Raw genomic sequence first — 21,718 nt, forward strand, 5'->3', positions numbered from 1 at the left:
TTTTTATTGATGATTTCTATTCTTACGATTAATAACCATCGAAATGGTATTAATTGTTAGTCGATTCTTTGTCCTACGATTTATTTTAAAACACACGTGCCTGTTATTTAATTTTATAATACTATGTCGATCGATAACTGCTGCACTTTTCTTTCGCTTAATCGCGAATAGCAAGCAACGTGTTGAGCTAACAAAGCTCCAAGTAACATGTCGTTAATCCTTCTAAAACCAAATATTTGTCCACTGAAAGGAGTTCTCTTCGTCATCTTAAAATCTCGTTACCTCAACGATACAACAAACCTTTGCCTTAACTAGAAGCTCTCAACAGTTGATATATTATCTTATGGAAAAATAAAAAATTTCCCAAGAAAGCATTGTTCGGGAATAAGAACTCGTGTCGATGGAAAAGCATGGTTTCCAGGAAATAGAAGAGCAACGTTTATCCTTCCTGGTAAATACACTGGAGAGAAGAACTCCAGCAAGCAGTCCACGTGTTTGGCCTTTTCCAAGTAACCATCGAATTAACGTTTCAGCATGGGTTGGCGCATTGAGCACTGCGGTCTCCCGTGGATCGGCACCCTTGGTCGTTGGCGCGTGTCGCCGTGGAAGTACAAGGCTTACAGCGGTGATCGGCGGTCTCGTGCTGGCATTGGCCTCACTCTTCACCTCGTTCGCCGCAGAATTGCACCAGGTCCTCCTCAGGTGAGTAAAAAAATGCCTCGTTCTTTCAAAGATGCAAGATGCAAGACTCAAAGTTCGTATTCGTCCAATCTATTTAACAAACACGTTGCTATCGGAGTAAGACAAGTTTGGACAGATGTTTTGCGTTAGGCTATTTATAGATTGCATAATATCGTAAATAAGCTGCGTATGTTCAGAGCCAAGAAATAAATCGGATAAAAGGAATAAACGATACTTTGAAAAAATTCTGAAATTGATTTTTAAGCTTTATAATTTTCTGCAATTTTGTAATTATTTCTTTCAACTGTTTAACTTGCTTAAAGTAGATTTTCGAAATCAATAAGTCAGAATTCAAAATCAAAATTAGGAATTTCCTTGTTGCTTTTGAATTTTCAAAACTTGACGTTGAAAAGCGACGTTTTACTATAAAATACATAAAAAGAAACGTAACATTAGCATAACGTGAAAACGATAGTAAGATATTTATGGAATATTGTTAAAGAATTAGGAAGCGGAATATAACATTTAAAAATGATCAAATACATTCATGAATTATTTATACCTCTGTCATTTGTTTTCACATTAAATTTACATAAAGTATGTGTTTTATATTACGTAAATTATTTCTATATTACTGTGTTGGTGAAAACTACATTGCTTCCTAGAAACAAAAATTCAGATGATTTTTCGACTTTGGAAACGATTGTATTAATTCAAACTATATTACTGATTAATTCCAATAGCATTTGAAACGACTTTCTTCGTCGTAAACAGGAGATAATCATGAAAAATGACGATTATTTTATGTCCTCGTTCTACTTCAAAGAATTTTTTGAAACGTACATTTAATTAAAAACTTTTTGCCAGTTTCGAGTCTCAAAGGTAATTAATTCGCGGATCTCCGGTTTTTATTTTCTTTTTTCTCTGTATTCCGCTTTAACTTTTAAAGTTCGTGCGATTCCAGCTACTTGAACTTCCACTGAGAACCATCCAAGAGTTACTACGCACTCTTGTAAAGAATTAATAATTCAGTGGAAACGCAACAAACGCTGGCGATATCTCGCTTTAAGTCGCTGGAGAACACAACCACGTTCTCATACTAACTCTCGCCAACTCTCTTTCAAATAATCAGAAACTCTGAAATGCATATCACGAATTTACTCATGTTTTATGTAATCTTCTATTAAGCTTAAAAGCTATCATTAGATTGCCGACTTTTATGCATTTGTGGGGAACTTAAAAGTGTAAACATTCATAGAAAGCTCGTGTGACACATCGTCTAAGTCACACAATATATAAAATACCTCAAAATATAGTGCTTTTTATAAAATTCGATACGTAAAACAATCTTTTGCTTACAATTATGTTCATAAAGATATATATTTGTATAAATATTCGCAGTCTGGTTATCATCATACAAAATCATGTTTGTATTTTTAATATTATTTATTTTGCTTATAATGTTGTTAGTGAAATTTCTTCCAAGTACATATTTTTTATTTGTCTTACAGATTAATAAAATCAAGTAAATGTAATGTTTTATCTTTATTTTTATTATTATTCAGTATTAGGTGAAAGGTAGAAAAGTTACTATTTTTAATGATAACGTACAACGTCATGATAGTGTCATCACAGGATGATTACATGAAGCCGAAATCCGTAAGAAACTCATGATTCCTTCTAAAGATTAATTCAAATGATTTCAATTTTATACAACATTTCCTCGAATCCTTAAACCATTTGCGTTTTCTCATATTCTGACAAATTAATTCACGTTTCCTCGAATTCTGGCAAATTTGTTCCAATTTTCTTAGTAATTCCTTCTGAGTTAATTCGTATTTCCTGGAATATTCGCTAATTACGAAATTCGCGTTTTCCACGATTCTGTGCGAATTACGTAGTGCGGCATAACGAACAATTAATTTCCATTTCTTTCCAGTTCTAATAAATCAGTAACTTAATGAAAAATTAATATACGTTTTGTCCAATTTTAACAAGTTTGTATTTTGCTGAAACGTTGTGCGATTTTCTTTTGAAGAACGATGAAGACATAGGTTTTGTTTAATGTTTGAAGCGAAAATAAAGGAGATTAAAATTGTGACATATTTTTTTCCTTATACGAAACACAAAACTGAGCTTTTCCAGAAAGTGAAAAATGATAGGGGATAGGCGGAAACTAGCAAGGCTGGACCTGTGGCTCCCTTGAGATACGACCCTTCGATGTCCGAATCGAAGACGATCAGTCTTCGTTGAAAGCTTAGATCCTGAACTCTACAGGAAAAGAAAAAATTAACAGGATTTGTTCGAAGAAATATATGAGACATATAGCGTTAACAAATGATGCAACGTGATTAAAACAGAAAGCGGAAATGTGAAAGTTTTGATAGATGATTCTCTTTGATCGTGTAAAATTTTTATTCAATAAAATATCAGTTTTTTCCAAGAAATATCAAGAATCAACTTTGTGTCGTTTGTATAATCTAGCATTTTGTGTTGTATTAAAAACTAATTTATTTTTTATTGTTATTGGAATGGTTATTGGAATAAAGAAAACATTTCTTGAAATTTAGTTTCCATTTTTTATCTTGTTTTTTTTCAATAGTATTAATTTTCCTTGAAAATAGCATAAAGAGACAGTGGTATTCGCTCTGACACAAATTTAAATCGTATTAGAAAATTCCTTTATTTTTATTAATTGTATACAAATTTTAATTAATTAGTTAATCTAATTGAATTTAAAATTCCTTCAACCCTTGAAAGAAATCGGACAAACAACGTTACCAAATTACTAACACCTCAAACAAAATTCAAAACAATCTTAACAAAAGTTTTAAGAAATTTCGAAAAATCCGTAAAATATAAAAAAAATTCTAATAGAATCTTGCAAAATCCTACAAGTTGCAAAAAGATCTGACTCTGCCTCCTCGTAATCCTACCCACTGCAGCTGGAAAATCTCGAAATCTCTAGTTTCTTTCCCCATAAACTATGATAACATCTCTCAATCTTTTACGATCAATCAGCAGCTTCAAATTTGCCAATATCTCAAGGAAACTCGCCAACACTTGTAAATCTCAATTGGCTCGAAACTTGGCTCTGATTCGCGTATTTCGCGTATGCCCTCGAAAACGTATCCAACGCTTTTCCTCTTTCATCCTGCCCACTCTCGCTCTTCTAACAAATCGTTAAGCTATTCCCAGTGCTCGCTACTGCGAAGTGAAACGATTCACCGTTTGCAAAATGTAACAGCTACGGCGTGGTACTGGGCACCGGTGCTGGCCTCGTGAGAGAAACTGCCGGCCTGGTGCTGGGCCATTACTTCAGAAAACGGCGGGAGTTCGTCGAGATGGTCGTGCAAGCCGGCACGGGGGTGGGAATAGTGCTCTTCAGCGTCTTCTACAGGGAAGCTGTCGGGTAAGTTATTTCCGCTAGCAGATAAGAATAGCGTCGTCCACCTGGAACACGAGACAAGCAGAATATTGGCACAGTTTTAATTTTCAAATTTGATGAAGATTTAATCGACACGCGATGGATGCTTTGGAAGATGCTTTTCAGCATTTTTAATTTGGAATTATTATATATATTTGTTTTTTGGTGTCTTTGATTATAAGAGGAAGCTTGGAATTATAAATATCTTGTAATACTCATCGTCTACTTCGGAAGTGATGCAAGTGAAATATTGACATAATTTGAACTTGGTAGAAATTTAATTGGCGCGCTGTATCTTTGATTACGAGGGAAAATTTAGAATTATAAATTTTATAATGTTGTATCTATAAGTTGACATTTTGTTGGTAGCAATGTGTTTGGAATTTCGTCGAAGACAAACAGATTGTTTAAGTAAAAATTGAATATTTACGATATTTACGATGTAATTAATTTTGATTTCACTAAAATCAAAATATTAAAAAAGCAAGTATTGGATTGTATCGTAAATTTGTTCTGTTTCTATATCTATTGTGTAAACGAAAAAAAGAACGTTGAATAAATGTTAGAAGCTGATAGAACAACTGAGACAAGATACAAAGTAGTATTTGGAATAATAATCAATTATGAAACATAGTAATTACGCGTATAGACACGCAGGTAGAATACGTCATTGTTGAAACAGGAAAATGGAATTTGGACGCGTATGATCAGACAAGTAGAACAGTCGCGTATCAGATCTGACGGGGCCAACTGAATAACTACGTTAGCCCAATAAGTAGGATAGATACATATCTGGACGGGCAAATAGAACACCTCCGTGTCTGGTCGTCCAAGTAGAATGGGATTGAATGTAATCAGACAAGTAGAGCAGTTCGCTATAACACGTGTGACAATATTCATATCTGATCAAACAAATATACAATATTATCATATTTAAAAATAAACTAATATCAAACAATTTAATATTTGATCAAGGAATTAACAATTCTCTTTGTTTAATTAAACATTAACTTCATATAATTTAAAATATAGAAAGCGTAATATCATCTGATATGAATAAATTATCGAATGATATAATTTCATATTTGTTTAACAAATTAAGAATTTTTATATTGAATTAAATATTAAAATTAATTCCACTTAATTAAACAAATGATAAATAAACTAACCAGTGTAACAAATCCGCATTTATCCATCAAATGGACAATTTTCTGTGTAATTAAGCATTAAGTCTCTATTTAATTAAACAAATAAGGAACGAATATATAACGTATGTTTAATTAGCCATAAAGACACACACATAAAGATTGTCAGAATAATTTCACATTCATTCGTTAAATCAATAATTTTTCTCAAAATAATAAGGATAATATCTAGACTATAGATAGCTATGCAAATTAAAATTTTTTGCGATCATAAGTGAAAATCTGACTGGAACCTCGGCAAAGATTTCTTTTACCCATTAAATGTATTATAACGAATTATCTACGCTGAATGTTTTATATATTTTTGCTTATTATGTACGTTCTGCGTATTTTTCCACCTTCAGATTATTAATAATAAAAATAATTAATAATGAAATAACAAAATTCACATGCAGTAAAGCGTAAAGGAACGCAAGAAAATTATAATAGGAACGCAATTATCACTCCATCAAGTATTTCAATACCGATCATCTTGCTCCAATAGCCCCAATACAATCGAACGAGACAAATCAATCGATTTAAAACGAGACTACCAATCTTATTGCGTGATATCACATTTCCATTAAGCGAACAGTTTGAGCATTTTATCGGCAACGAATAATTTTTCCATCGACCATGACCGATTATTATTCAAACGATTTTCTGCTGCATGCTATTGAAACGAAGGAAAAACGAAAATCGTACAGAGGTGTCTATTAAGTATCGACACGCAACGACGAGCAACGTAAATTGCGGCCAATAAAATTCCTCTGAAGATCGTATAAAGGTTTTTTGCGATGTCCATCTGTTGAAAACGCCAGACAGATTGGAATCTAGGTGGACGTAGAGATAATTGCACGTCCAATTTTCTCGATGCTGGTATCGTCTCGAACAAATGGAATAGTTCGTTCATTCGAACGTCGATCACAACTGTATAACATATCCTCTAATCTTTTCAATTTGTTTAGATATTCCACGATCGACGAATGGATTGATTTCGAATTGTGTTATAATTGATATATACTTTTGTCTCTATACGTTTGAACTTTTTGAAATTAATTTTATTTTAAAGTTACATTTATCTCGATTTAAAGGTGTTTATTGAAATCCATGAAATACAAGGCTATAGAATTATTTATTCTATATTTTAATAAAATTCGGTATTCACAAATTTTACGAAAATTTCGATTATTGGTTCATTCGATCGAATCTCTTCCAATGTTCAACTTTTTCGTAACAATGTATTATATATTTCTAAAACGATTGAAAAATATTTATATTTTTCGAATTGAAAGGACTTTATATTTATTTAAGAAATTATTTCAAAGTATATGAAAGGTGTCAGGCATAATTTATATTCTAATATTACTCGTAGTTGTTTAAAAATTGTTAAAAAATTCAGGAATATTTATTATAGTTCATCGTTGTAGAATAAGTCAAACATTTGTACATATGCTGTTTGTAAATGTTGGTGAATAGAAGGGAATTCCGGGTGTCTGAGCTTGAAGTGGTCTTACTATGCTTAAAGACCATGTTCATTTGCCATAATTAAAGCAATACTACTCTCTGAATCAAATATGATCGTGTTCTACTTTTGTAACCGTGTAATTTTCTCGTTATATCAAGAATTTCGCTGACCTGGCTAGATACGAACCATTTTCACTTCCTCGAACACCCTAATCATGTATGCACATGCATATTTTATTTTCTCGTTTTCAAATATGAAAAATTCTCTCTTCGTAATATTTTATAAACAAAATACTGGGTAATGTTTTCCACAGCATTACCGTGTATTATATTTTCAGGTTTTTATCAAAATTGAGTTCTCTTCGTAAAATTATAATAATCCAACTTCAAAATTAGATGTTTGTAAAATTCTGATATGATTTTTCATTGAAACCACTCCAATTTTAATCAAACTGTGAACTCCTTTCTTATTTCTTTCTTTCTTACTCTTTATTTATTTTTTTCTTAATTGTTTTGGATAATATTGCCACAGTTGTGGCTAAAATGTTATTTTCATTAAGATTCTTAAGAGTCCCACATTTTTCCTTTTCCACTTCTATTTTCCTAACATAGTTATGCCACCTTTAATTAAATCAAATTAATTACTCTCGATAATATTCAATATCCTAAATAAACCAAAATTAATTACCTTGAATAATATTCCCACAAACGTCTTCAACATTTTAATTTCACTGAAATTACTCGAATTCCGAAAATTTCGAATTAAACAAGTTCCGAATTTGGTAAGTCACAGTATTTTCTAAACAGTTTTCTAAATAATCAGAATTCAGAGAACAAGCAATTAAGATGATACATTCTGATTCGACTGAACCGCAAGCATGGATTGTGCTTAATCTCGAAAACCCAAGAAGGAAAGTTGGTCGGAACGCGAATTACTTTTCCCACTGTTCTTAATTGTGTTAATGGATCGATCACACTTTCCGGCCGAATATTAAGCGGCGATGACGAACGAAGAAATGGCTCGTTTGGAATGCTTTTAATTAAACGAACGAAGGAGAAGATCGTAAATTCAGCGTGGGACAGTGCTCATAATTAAATCTCGAGCGGAGTAATTCGAGGGTAAAAGTCGAAGTTGGGAACGCCAGAATCTAGTTTGGCAGATAAATTCATTTCGAAGGATTTACTTTGACGTTCAAACGCTCTTAACTTGGCCTCTGTCTTTTCATTCTTCATTCCTCAAATACAAACACTTGCACACAGGTTTTCGTGTGCTTCATGAGATATCTTCTGAGAAGAAATCAATTCCTATATTAGGTTGTCCGAAATGTTTCTTTCGTTTTATAAGGACTTAATAGACGCACAATGTTTTTTGTTTTATATTAATTTATTGAATTATGCACGAATATAATAATAGAAATAGAACGAAATGGATCACACATAATTCGATAAAATAATATAAAACAGAAATTGTTGTTCATCTATTATCATCTTATGATGCGAAAGAAACTTTTCGGACAACCTAATGCATGTAAGTTTACAATACATAAGTTTTTAATTATAATAATAATTTTTAAAACGATATTATAATTGTGAGACAATTGTTCAAGAAGAGAAATTTGGAATTTAATTTTTTATGTTTTAAGCTACTTTCTATAAAAGGGTAAATCCATGTAGGTTTATATTTGGTCGTTTTATAAATAATGTTCTAGGAGTTGAAATTGGAAGAGAATTTTTTTCAGAGAAACAATTTGGCAAGATCGATTTTCATCAATCTACGTTTCCAGTTTTTAATTCCCAAAATATAAATAGTTGGATGATTTTCGTTTTATGGGTATTCAAGTGTTTTATAAATGACACTCACCAGCGATTGAAACAGGTCGAGATAAGCGAACTCATATATTACGCGCTATATTACTTTGTGGTGGTATGAAAAAAATATTTACCGAAAACATATAAATGAAAATTCTTCATTAACGATGATACGAAAAATATTTTTCAATCGAGAAAATTGAATCCTCTCGTCGAGTTGAAATTTTGATAAAACAGAGTGTGCACATGGTTTCGATGCAGTAAAATTTTCACTCAAGTATCAAAAACTCAATAGAATTTTTATTACTCGTGATGATAACTGCACGTGATAATTTTCGAGAAATAAAATTCTCGACAAATCTTCAGTGCAGAAGTTCGCTAATCCGTAGAAATATTCTCACTGAGAATTCAAAAGCAATGAGAATTTTATCAAGAGAAAGAAAAATGAGTGACCAGCTGACGGAAATCCTGGAATCAGCAAATGACTTGTTGCATCGTTAAGATAGCCTAATCGTCAGAGATGAGACACGACTCCTCGCCATTTGCCAGCGGACTAATGCTTTTCCTGGATCCAGACAAGTGATCCATGGGTCGCAGGCGAATCCACTGCATTGCAGGTGCGTGGTACCGAGTATCTTCATGCGAAAATAATCCAGATACAAACTCGATTTCGAAACTAACACGCAACACTAACAATTAGATAACATGTGATGTTTCTCTCTTATATGTTTACTACTACTATTTTTTCAATTATTTATTAATAACCTTTTTTGCAAGCAAACAATTCTAATCTTATTACGACTTTACTATAATTATTTTTTCAATTATTTATTAATAACCTTTTTTGCAAGCAAATAATACTAATCTTGTTAAAAGAGACAGGAACTACAGAAGAGAAGCTACATGTTTATGTACTAATGGAAATTAATTATGTTAATAATATTTGTATCAAATTTATGCGAAACATATTTTTTTAAGTATTTTGAAACTACGTTGTTTCTAACAGCACGTAATTTAATCACAAAATTACGAATGAAATTATATTCGTTATGATCATTGCGACCATATAGATGCAACAAAACATGATAATGATAAGGTCAGTTTTAGAAGCTAGTATGTAGTATTTAAAAAATATAGGTCATGTTGCAAACCTTGACATTGTGTATTTATATATTAATATAACGCAACGTCATATTTAAATAGAAAGTTGGTAATCAATTGAATTGTATTAACTATATTGTACGTAGTGCACGTACACTAATCTTTGTTAAGGAACTTAGGAAAAATTCAAAAATTTTGGAAGTAATTGCAAAAACGAATTAAAAGTGTACGATTGATATGGAATAATTGAAAAAATATATAATTGATATAAAAGTAATTTATGGATAATTTGATATAATAATTTATCAAAACCTATAGTCCATATAAAATAATAAAAGGAAACATATCATTAATATAAAAATACGTAATTAAATAGAAAAAGTAAATAATTTTATACAATGATGTATGGAAACGTGAAATCGCTCGATCAATTTATTCATAGTAAGTCTATTATGCCACTTTACGAACTATAGATTTAGCCAGCGCTTCGTCTGTAGAAATTTTAGAAGTCTACTAGAAATTTTTCCATAGACCGGGCACACTTGTACGATCATTAAATAAATGATAACAGAGTATCGAACGAACTCGAAATTACGAAATTAGAGACGAAACTCGATTGTTATTAGCTCGCGCACCACGAACCAAGCAGGCCAAACGTTCGTTCTGTTTAGGAAATTGTAGGAAATGAAATTGTATCGTTCGTAGCCTGTACGCTCTGCTTGCCGCTAATTGAACGAATTCGCATTCGCCTCGTTGTCAGAATATTTAGGGAACCGTGTAACCTACGCGAGATTGCACGGTTACCAGTGAATTTTATTTCGCGAAGCTTGTTCGAATATTAAAAAGCCTGGTGAACATACCACTGCAATAATTAATACCCATAACTCGTCCATTATTTTCATTTTTCTTTTGCAAGTTTTTTTCTAAAACTTTTATACGGTTGAACGTAGGTAATGTAATTAATTTGATTATGAAGTTGTTAATTAAATTAATGTAATGGTATTCATAATGGTCTAATGATATTAAATTATAATTATATTTATTAACTTTTAAATTGGAAAACAAGGTAATCTATATTTATTAGTATAACGTGTTTTATTCAGAAATAAATTATTTTTCTGTTTTATTATTATCTCTGTGGTTAGTTCAAATGTCTCGATATTATTCATAATTATTAACTTCTTTTATGTTTAGAGTTATCTTCTTGTTTTATCGTCGCAATAATTAGTTTGCCACATCATTTTTTTTATGTTCTTTATTACGGCAATTCAGCAACTGATTTCTCTTCCAAATAAGAAAAAAAACATAAAACAAATGTGGTGGATATTTTGAATTATTTTACTAAATTTTTATGGCACATAAATTAACATTCTTTAAATGTTACGTTACATTTGTAAAATTTATTACACTAGCGTAAAATCATTTATTTGTAATAATTATTATCAAATATTCATACTCAGTAATCAAAAAAAAAATGAAATGAAAAATAAAAATTACTAATCTCCAATCTTCGAATCCAATTGAAAATCTTCTACCCCTTACACTTTCCTTCAGAAATGAAATTTCGATTACAGAAGATCAGTAAAAAATATCCATACTTAATAGCCGAATAACAATTTATAAAAATTACCATTTTCAAATCTCCGAATCAAAGCAAAAGCTTCTTACGTTTCCCTTCATCCTAAAAACATAAAATTCCATTTATAGGGGACAAATTACATTCCCATGAGAAACACCCGAACCAATTTTCTCCGGAAAAAGATCATTTTTTCCATGAGCCATTCTCGCTATATCCAGCCGTAAGCTGCCTTGAACGACATTTCATCGATCGGCTAACACCGTGATTGGTTCGATCATTGATTGATGGACCGTCGAATGGCGATTGATTGATGGCGGTTGGCGTTTCGCTAGAATCTCTGTATCATTTGGACGTTTGGTAACTTGTGCGTGGTTTCAGACGCGAAATACATCGATTAATATTCTTTTTTTCTTCTTTTTTTTTTCTTGGTACAGTAACACGTTGAATAGTAGCCAGCGGAGTTATAGGCCAGAGAGTTAGATTTATCGGGTGCGTGGGACTATTGCGCGAAAAATCGCGTGGGCGTGTTGCCCTTGGTTACATGGAAGTGCGTGGGCGTCGAAGTCCACGCGCGTTCCGTGGAAACATCTGCGTAACTCTTACAGACGTAACATTTTATTGTACCGTTGACTCGCGCGATGCAATTCTTTAACAGAATTTTTCTATTGGCAAAGCTTATTATTTATTGGTAGTTTAGAGGAAGCTTTGTTCCCATTTTGCGAAAACTATTTCATTGTGTCGAGAAACGGTTGCTTTGGAATTTTGTAAGTCCGAATTATGTTGATGATTATGAATATAAAGTGTTATTCTTTGTTAGAAGTTTGCAAGATGAACGGAAGAAGGTTGGGTTCCTTTTTCGCGAAAAGCGTTTTATTCTTTCGAATTCGTAATTCTTACTTGGTTCCTTCCTGTTAGTAACTTGGCAAGTAAGCAGAAGTAACCTGGTTTCCTTTCTGCGAGAAGTATTTTATTCTATCCTTTTTAAGATTATTATTCTTGTCCTAGGTTGCTTCTCAAACTTAATTATTGAACTATTTCGTCTTAAATGTCACAGATAGTTAAACATGTACATCCTAGTTATAACTTAGGGAATTATTATCGAAACAACATCTTAGTATGTTGATAGTAAAGAAGAATATACAATAAAAATAGTACGAAAGAAACTTATCCTACAATTGAAACAGCTACAGAATTAATTACCAGTCATTGTAACAGAATGTTAATCAGAGTGAAACAAATATTCCAAAGTACCAAATAATCCCATTTCCGTGTATTTCCACTATACAGCATTCCGACTTTCCACCCTCAAATACTCAAATAACCAAATCAAAAGGACTACAATCTACCTGAACAAAAACCTCCCTTAACCACAGTAGCCACCTTCAGTGAAACATTTCCAAGAACAGACATTAAAGCAGGATTTAGTGACATGATTCGTTAGCAGGTATAAAAAAGGAGAAACAAGGGGAGAGTTTAATTGCGTCCCGTGTAACCGAGATGATGAAACCATTAAACAGGCGAGCATGTACACGTGCTTGAGACCAGGCTGCATCGTCAGCCAGTGGTATAAGCACGGTATTAACGCGACACGTGTTACGCGTACGGAGTACAGTCAGCCGTGTTTGCCAGGCGATCGTAATACCTCGTCACCTGTTATTTATTGTGCCTGTAACAAAGCAGTAAGGCGATACGTTCTCTTCGTATGAGGAAATACGCGTGCCAGAGAGAGAATAAAGGGGTTCGTATTCGACGAAACGTGTAGGAACGTCGTAAACGTCGGCTGACGGCTGGCCTGCGACTTTCACTCGGCAATAAGCGACGAATAAAGATGGTTATTGTTCGTGGCTGACATGCAAGAACGCGTCGAAGGAACGACAGTGAACATCGCGTTCCTTTAAAACGTTCCTCCGTCATGCACGAGGATTTTATTCTCAAAGAGGTTTTTATTTGTACGCGATATTATGTGGACGTTAGAAAATTTGCTTATTGGAATTGCAGGTAAATAAATTACATTTTATTACTTCGTATTAATTTATTTCATTATCGATTAGGTTTCAGAGATATGAATTTTAATGTAAATTCGAATGTTTCGCCGGGAAGGCTGCGTGAAATAATCCCTTTGGCATTTTAAACTCCTATGCGAGTTTTGACATTTCACTCGTGAATCCGTTTAAGCTTGTGAATTTTAAAATACAAATCTTTCAGTTGTTTAAATTGATATTTCCGATATTACGAATTCGTATATGTATCTCGCGGTATACACGTTCGTACGAGTTTCGAAGAATCGCTCAAGGGAACTGTTTTGAAAGCATATCTCTGTATCTACAAATACATCTTTTTCATCGTTTGAGTGGAAAATTGCGATGCTACAAACTTACGTACGTGTTCCGAAATTTCGTTTTAATTGATTGCTTTGGAATTCTACAGGTTCGCGTATGTTTCGTAAAATTGTTCGAGTAAAATTATTAAATAACTGTTTCGACGTTATAAATCCAAATGTGAATTCTTTTATCGCTACATAATCAAAATTGATTCACATACACTAACGAACAAAAACCAAAATAATTAACTGGAAATGAAACTGGCACAACATCGTAAATCTGCTCTTATTTGTCCGATAAAGTAGAAAGGATGTGCAATTACAGGACGTCTGAGTAATTAAACGAAACGAAGACATGCGCCAATAAGCAGTTTCATTTAAAATTCAACAGCGCGTTTTCCCTGCCGTATCTAGTACGGATAAGTATACCGGATAAGTAGTACAGGTACACCCGTATACAGGCAAGTAGAAGAGGTCAACATCTGTGCAAGTAAAGCGGTAATGTACCGACAGGCGAAGAGAATAATCCCGTATCGAGTCAAACACGATCTACATCCACCTGACCTGGCAGGATATAGTCTCGCATGGGGTTCTATGACGCTTGTAGATTGTACATATGTACATATGTACGTATTCAAACGACGTTCTAGACTTTGTAAACAGAATATTCGCGTATTTCGACGAGCAAGTAGAATAAGTTCGTTCGTGGACGGATAAATATGTATCAGGTCTTATCAAATTATTAGAATCTTTCAGATATTATTCAAATATCTGTATTTTAATATTAATATATTAATATCGATGAAAGATTCGTCGTAAGACTATTTACAATTGTTATTTTTCATTGTTTACATTATTACATTGAAATTTGGTTTTTCGTAGATTTTTAAGATTAGAACCTTTTTTTTTGTTTTTCATAGTTTACATTAGTATTCTTTATAATAATGTTATTATGATAATTAATACGCTAAAGATTCATCATAATTAGACTGAGGGCTTTCATACATTTATGGGAAATTAAGAAATGGAAAATTATGTAGACTGTACGTTATATGAAAAAATATACATTTTATGTAATATAAATATACATATCATAAAGATAATATGTGATACATGAAACAATTTTCACGTTGTATGAAAATATACAAGATATCCAAAATGTAATATGTGGCAGGTAGAACCATTTTCTATTATATTTTCGAAAATATGAATTTGTATAAAAATCCGTCATTTTAGTCATAAGATTTTTTATATTCTATGTTTCATTATTTATATTATTATTTTTTGTAATAATACATTATCTTCCTAACTGAACCTAAATTTTTATATATTTTGTTCCTTTATGATTTATGAAAAAGACGAAGAATAATAAATAATTTATTTTCATGAACGATCACGTTGAAAACTTAAGTTTCCAAGTTTACATTTCGGAGATCAATTCTTTACGAAAACGTCCAAACAAGAGCTTTATTCGATCAGAACTTTTGATCGGAGTAAACTTTCCAAGAAAAGTGCCCCTATTCTTCTTTCCCCATTGAGGAATAACTTTCTTCTTAACGTATTGGGAACTTCTTCTTAATCTAAATTTTTGTACCACTCTACCGTAAAAGTCATCGATAACAACCTGATTGGTTTATTAAGAGCGAAAACTTATCTGCGATTCTCAAAAACTATATTTTAATTAGAAAATACCATCAAGTTGAGAATTATCGTCGTTATTTTGCAAAATACGTAAAAATTCCCAAAATTCCAAGAATTCTCCAAATAATTAGGAGAAAAAGATGAATTAACACCGAGAGAAATGGGCGGTTCGTTGTATCCTATTAATGAATCTGTAAATTATTCTCATTAACAAATATAATTACTTGTGATGTTTTGATTCTTTTTAATTTAATCCCAAAGCTTTTCTAAAATATATTTAAAACGAATATCAACAAACAGGAACTCTAATATTCGCAGCATTTAAAATGAAGATATTAAATGTCTAGTGGCTAAAAATACACTTTGGAAAAATAGCAATACAACAAGTCAATAAATTCATACGGCTTAATCGTTAGAAGTTTACTTAAAAAAAATAATCTACAGGATAATAAATTCATATTGTCTAATTGTTAAAAATATACTCTTCTTTAATTACAAACGTACATTTAATGAAACAAGTAGAACAGTTAATTTGCAAACCGAATAAATTGCACATCTTCACGCGCAAGTAACACGAGTCCATGCATCATCAGACAAGTACAAAATTCTGTTTCTCGTTTAAGTAACACGTCCATCGAGTCAAACAGACATCACAAGTGCCATTATTTATCGTAACGTGTTCAAAAAACGTTTGTCACTGCGAAAAAGACAATCGAAAACGTTTCTTTCTGTTTAAAAAGAAAAGAAAGAAAGGAAGAAATCTCCCTTGTCATAAAATTACAAACGATTCACGGTTTAATGTCTCGCTGAAACAAAAGCGTGTGAGACTCGCTAAAGTTGGACTTTACAGGCGCCAGTTGCGGCGAAACGTCGCGTTATGAAGTTTGCGGTCGCTTCCAGTGAACGACGAAACAGAAACTTTCTCTGTTCGGTGAATGTTGAGAGTCTGCGAATCCATCGTGCGTAATTTCGCCTTTTCTTAATTAAGGATTCCTCTTTCACTGGCCAGACTCTAACGAATTCACGCTCCCGAGAATGAGAATATGAAACTATGAACAATTTTCTCTCTCTGGGTATAATGAAATTTATTCCTTTTTTATGTGGCTTTTTATTTAGTAAGAGCCTTTGAATATATCAGGTGTATACGAAAGTAATGACCGTGTTTTTTGTTGCTACCGACTTAAAGTTAGCGGCTGTTATTTTCGTATACGCTTGACATGTAGCTATTGGGTTGGCAACTAAGTGATTGCGGATTTTGTCATTAGATGGTATTTACAAAATCCGCAATCACTTAGTTGCCAATACAATAGAACCATCGGTGTGAATTTATTAAACTTATTGTGAATAGGTAAGAATTTATTGAATGAATATCGTGGTACATCGTTGTGAATAGACTGCAGATTTTTATGCATTTACGAAAAATTAATAATTACGAGAATGTATAATACGAATGTTACAATATTTAATGGATCGAATAAATCTTCACGCAGATTGCAGAAAAAACCGCAGTCAAGTGATCAATAATTACAAATATTTATGGCATCGTTGCAATTATTACTTTACGAATATACATCAAAAGATAGAATTTCCTCTGTACAATTCTGAATTCCACTTTCTTATATTCTCAACTCCTCTGTTTCCGTTTTAATTAACAAACAAAGTATTCAGAAAGTTCATAGCGAAGTTTAGAAAAACAGATTGAAGATCTTATATGTTCGTAAGAAAAGTGAAATTACACGACAAGTATAATACAGTGGAATGAATCAGCTGGCAAGAACGTTGCGAATTTTTTCCAACAGTCCAATATTTACGAACAGAGGTACATAAGAATGGAATTAAACGAACAAACGTTTTTAACCGGCACTAAAAATTGACAGATACGATAGAAATACAAATAGAAGGAGGAGGGAAAAAAGTAATGGAAGGATTTGATGGCGAAGGGAGGAAAGTTGCGTAAGAGTAGATCGTAAGCAGAGAAAAGAAAAAAATTCTATTCTGTAACCATAACGACACGGTGTTTCCGCAGAAAGCTGGGCTGGGAGCGTGGAATGCAGGCGGTAACCGGAGCTCTGTCGTTGGCCTTCTTCCTGGGCTTGATTTACAGAAGTGCCTCTCTCTATCATCCGCAACGACGGGCCATGTTACACGTGAAGAATCAACGAGGTGGCAAGTTGAAAGAGAAGAAGACCGCATCGAAGCCACCAAGGCAGCCATGGGTGGATCTCAGCCCTCTAGGTAGTCGGCCTGTCAGGATGTTGATGCTGGCCGCTGGGGCAGCCGGTTTCGGCCTTTATACGCCCGCCTTTTACATCGTGAGTACCTTAATTACTCTACCAAGCAACTGCCTTTAGGCTGGATCCTGTTCTTGGCTCTCAGAGTTGAGAAGTTTGATATTGCAACGTTTCTCGGCTGTATATAGGCTGGCGATAGTATTCGAACGCCTGTAATTTTGCCAATGCATTACGTTGTTATACGAAACTTCAGATTTTTCGTTGTTCAGCAATTCGACGAGAAAAGAGACGAGAGCAATAATTACGTCGCGAAATATTCTAATTTACCTGTCATTACGATGGATCGTTCGTTTCTTTTAATTTCATCGTAAATTCCAGGCTCCAATAACATTTCATGAATATATCGCGTGTGTTGCACGAAACATTTTCAAGTATCATTAGCCCTGTTGCGAAACTCGACTGTCAATCAAGCCTCTGAAAAAACCAAATTGATCATGTTAAGGTATGGAGAGAATTTGGAAAGGTATTACAAAGAACTTTACTTGGTGCTTCACACCAGGGAGAGGATACATACTTGTGTGTGTTTTCGCTCTACGTTCCCTCACTCTCACATGTAGAATACGAATGTACTATATATTCAACAGATCAATTTCACTTTCTGTAAATTTTTCAATTTTATTACATACATAGCGTAACTGATGTTCATTTCTTAAGAAATATGTGATTTATTTTCATGAATCCATTTACAGCAAATACCAAAGTCAATTTAACGTTGTACTAAAGTTTGTAACATCAATTTTCCCTATTTCTCGACTTATGCATTTCAGTCAGTGTGGCTTCTGAGTGCTTCAACTGCCGAAATTCTTTCCTCCTTTACGCTTCTACGAACATTAAACACCTACAAACATTATCTTCATATTTCTCATCTGTATAGGCTTTAAAATTCGAGAAATAAAGGAATCATGAATTAATAGAAACATCGCAGGTTTTATTCGTCACCATAAAATAGATAGTAACTGATGATACGAGATATACAACGATTCAGCGGAGTTAACTTTTCAACAAAAGGCTAACTAACCGATCACTAGCCAGTTTGTAATACCACGGTCGGACCATCCGAAAGGCTGAATCGTCAAACTGCCAGAAACACGCGTATTACTCGGTAGCAGCAATCAGAGAACGGGCCACAGTTGGCAACTTCATTCTCGAGTGAAGTTTCGGCAAAGTTAGGCGGTTTACACGTTCATAATCGCGGTTGACCTCGCTTCTGCGCGCCCTGTCTCAATTTCTGCACGCCTACACGCGTCAGTTAGTATTTCTGATCTGATAGGAGTTCATGAAACTGCTTCCAACGTGATATTCTTCGCAGTGAATGACGTTGAAAATCGATGTGAACAGAAATTTAATTCACAGACCGTAGAACTGTGAAAACTATATATTTGAAAGCATACACGAAGTAGAATTATTAGAATCGAGACAGGAAAACGTAATACAGCTAACAGACTTACCTTTCAATCTTTCACACAGAATAATTATAATTCCCTTTGAGTTCTCTCACTTTGTATGATACTAACAATAACTTTCTCCCTTTGTCGATTCCGTAAATCTAAAATCCGATCTAAATCCTGAAAGATCTTCCTAGCTTTGGATTCATTTCTCTTCCGATTTTTCTTCCACTTTACCGAAAGTCTTCGTCAGACCGTATAGGTGATAGGAAAAATATATAAAATATCCAAAACACGGTTCTACTTATAATATTTAACAGATAAAACAATATTCCACCCAAATTCTATTTTTTAATTACCTTCATAAAAATATGAATTTGCATGAACATCCGCAACTTACCGACCCACCATGACGATATTAAACGAAAAACCTCGTAATTAAGAACGTACCATCACCTTTCTTTCTGCAACAAACTAGACCAAACCTATTCGTCAAACGTCTCTCAACACTATCGATCCGACAGACCCCTCTTCAATTAACCACTTATTCAATCTATTGTACGTTCAGATCTGTCTCTGTCGTAGCAATCAGCTAATGAAAAATACATCGGTTTCAGGCTATCCAGGGCCACAAAGATGGTTTGGAGGCGAGCGCAGTGGTGCTTTTGCAGACTTGCCTGGGTTTGGCAGCGGCACTCGGCTGCGCAGCTTGGGGTGTCGTTACCGCGAGACCATCTGCCCAATGCCTAGTGTCCAGGCAATATCTCTGTCAGGCAGCACTACTCGGAGTTGGTCAGTATACAACGCGTTACGCTGTTGTGGCGAGGGTGCTCGAACCGCGTTGCGGATCGCGAGGGAAGGTAGTTTGGTCGAGAGACAGAGAGAGAGAGAGAGAAAGAGACAGAGAGAATGGAGGATCGCGTGACTGAGGAGCGTTCTGCGGTGTCGAGGAGTTTGCTTTGGTTTGAGCGAGACGACGTTACCTACAAATCCGCCTTGGATGGAGAATATCGAGCTTTTAATGAAAATCGAGGGAATTTTGGAGGAACGTGAAACGAAATGTAATTTCGTTGGAAGTTTCAAGAGATTCGAGGAGAGCGTGACTCTGAGGCCTTTTTGTACAGTGGTTTAACGATTAATAATATCGATTAACGAATCACAAGTTTTAGATTATAGAATTCTGCTGTATAATTTTATCATCCTTTCGGAGAACAGTCAGATTATTTGGAGTTTGTACAATCTACTTGTGAATTTCATGCGTTTCCTTATCAAATTTTGTCGGTATTATGCAAGAGTATTAGAATGTGTGACCTGCGACTCGTAAAACTTTGCTGATATTACTTTAATCGTGCGACAAAGCGCAGGTGTGAATTTTAGAGATTCGTAAGAATTTTCTTGAAATTAGATAATTTTGTAGTATCGCAAGGAATTTGCGAAAATTTAGAGGAAATGTATTTTGAGGAACTTTAAAACCGTAGGACATAAAATTCTATATCACTTGTTAAGTTCATGAATTTATTCCTAAAATTGTTTCGCAACAAAAGTGGAAAGCAATTCGAGCCATTCGTGTGATATTACATTGTAGGTTTTTAAACGTGTATCTATTACGTTTTATCAACAATTATAACAACCTAGGAAGCTTATTCAGATGGTTTCTAGTACCGTACCTCGCAACATTGCTACATTATTCGCGAAACGATGAAGCTCTATCCCAAAAGGGCAGGAGTTAAGCGCGGAACCTCAAACAGTATCAACTGCAATTTCGGTGTTTCGCTAGGTTTGACGTTGCTGCGATTGAAGGTATGCATGGAAGAGGATATATACGAAATGTGATACACATTGTACTACAGCGAGCAATATCCTGCAATTACTCTTAAAGCATATAATTTGATTACTCTATTATAGTCACGTTCTCAAAGAACGTCATTTTCCTACCTCGTAATTCGATTTTATAATTCTAACATGTATACGGTTATAGTATAATATATTACAAATTACAATCTTCTTACCCGTATCAAACATACCTTGTGTACATTATACATCAAGCAAACTTCAGCTAATCCTTTGCAATATTCTAGATTTGATTATCTCATAGACAGAAACGATCCATCGATAAAATCTCTATATGAGACGCAAAACTTCCCTAAAAATTCCCATAATTCTGTACAACTTACTGACAATCGCTAAATCTGATTCAAATAAGAAGAATAAAATTTAAACTAGAACCGATCTATCGATAGAATCTCCATATCAAAATCTCTTTAAAAATGTCCATAATTTATACAACTCACCGACAAACTCTAAATCTAATCCAAACAAGAAACAGAAAATTAAGCATCAATCAGGGAAAATTATCCATTCTTCCACGATCAGAACGAACTTGAAATCCGATCCAAATAAGAAGAAGAAAATGAAATATAATTGTAAAGAAATTATCCATCTTCCCACGATGAAAAATATTTTCGAGCACCCAGTAAGTAGAAAGGGTAATCACGGTCGTTGGTGACCGTCGTGTGTGTTATGCTTTCGTCCAGAAGGTTCGTCGTCCGGAGGTTTCTAAACGTATAGCCCCCATTCAGTCCTGGGGTAGACTTCAACCCCCGTCCACCTTCCCTCTACCGGTTGTGTGCACCCTTTTGAAGCGGCCTGGGCTCTTCGAGTGTCAGCCGCATACACGTCTTTGCCCCTCATTCAGCCGGCTTACCCTCGACTCGAGTTCTCGACACAAAGTATTTTCCATTCTGTTTTCGAGTCACCCCCTCGATGGCTTCGCCACTCTCCTCTCTCCTTCTCTCCCTTTCTCCCCCCTCCACCTCTCTCTCTGTTACACATA

The 21,718-nt window shown here is 34.0% G+C and overlaps 1 protein-coding gene across 5 annotated transcripts in view; it reads left to right on the top strand.

Moving 5' to 3' along the window:
* LOC138179749 (monocarboxylate transporter 10) overlaps positions 1–21,718 on the top strand; it is a 327,517-nt gene that overhangs the window by 294,161 nt on the left and 11,638 nt on the right. For all 5 annotated transcript variants that reach the window (XM_069112849.1, XM_069112848.1, XM_069112847.1 and 2 more), the window contains 4 exons: positions 534–702; positions 3,929–4,093; positions 17,236–17,521; positions 19,503–19,677. In XM_069112849.1, the coding sequence (XP_068968950.1) occupies positions 534–702; positions 3,929–4,093; positions 17,236–17,521; positions 19,503–19,677 (795 nt within the window). The remainder of the gene's footprint in view (positions 1–533; positions 703–3,928; positions 4,094–17,235; positions 17,522–19,502; positions 19,678–21,718) is intronic.

The sequence above is a fragment of the Bombus flavifrons genome, chromosome 5, assembly GCF_040668555.2.
Source record: "Bombus flavifrons isolate JBK064 chromosome 5, iyBomFlav1_principal, whole genome shotgun sequence".
NCBI lineage: Eukaryota > Metazoa > Arthropoda > Insecta > Hymenoptera > Apidae > Bombus > Bombus flavifrons.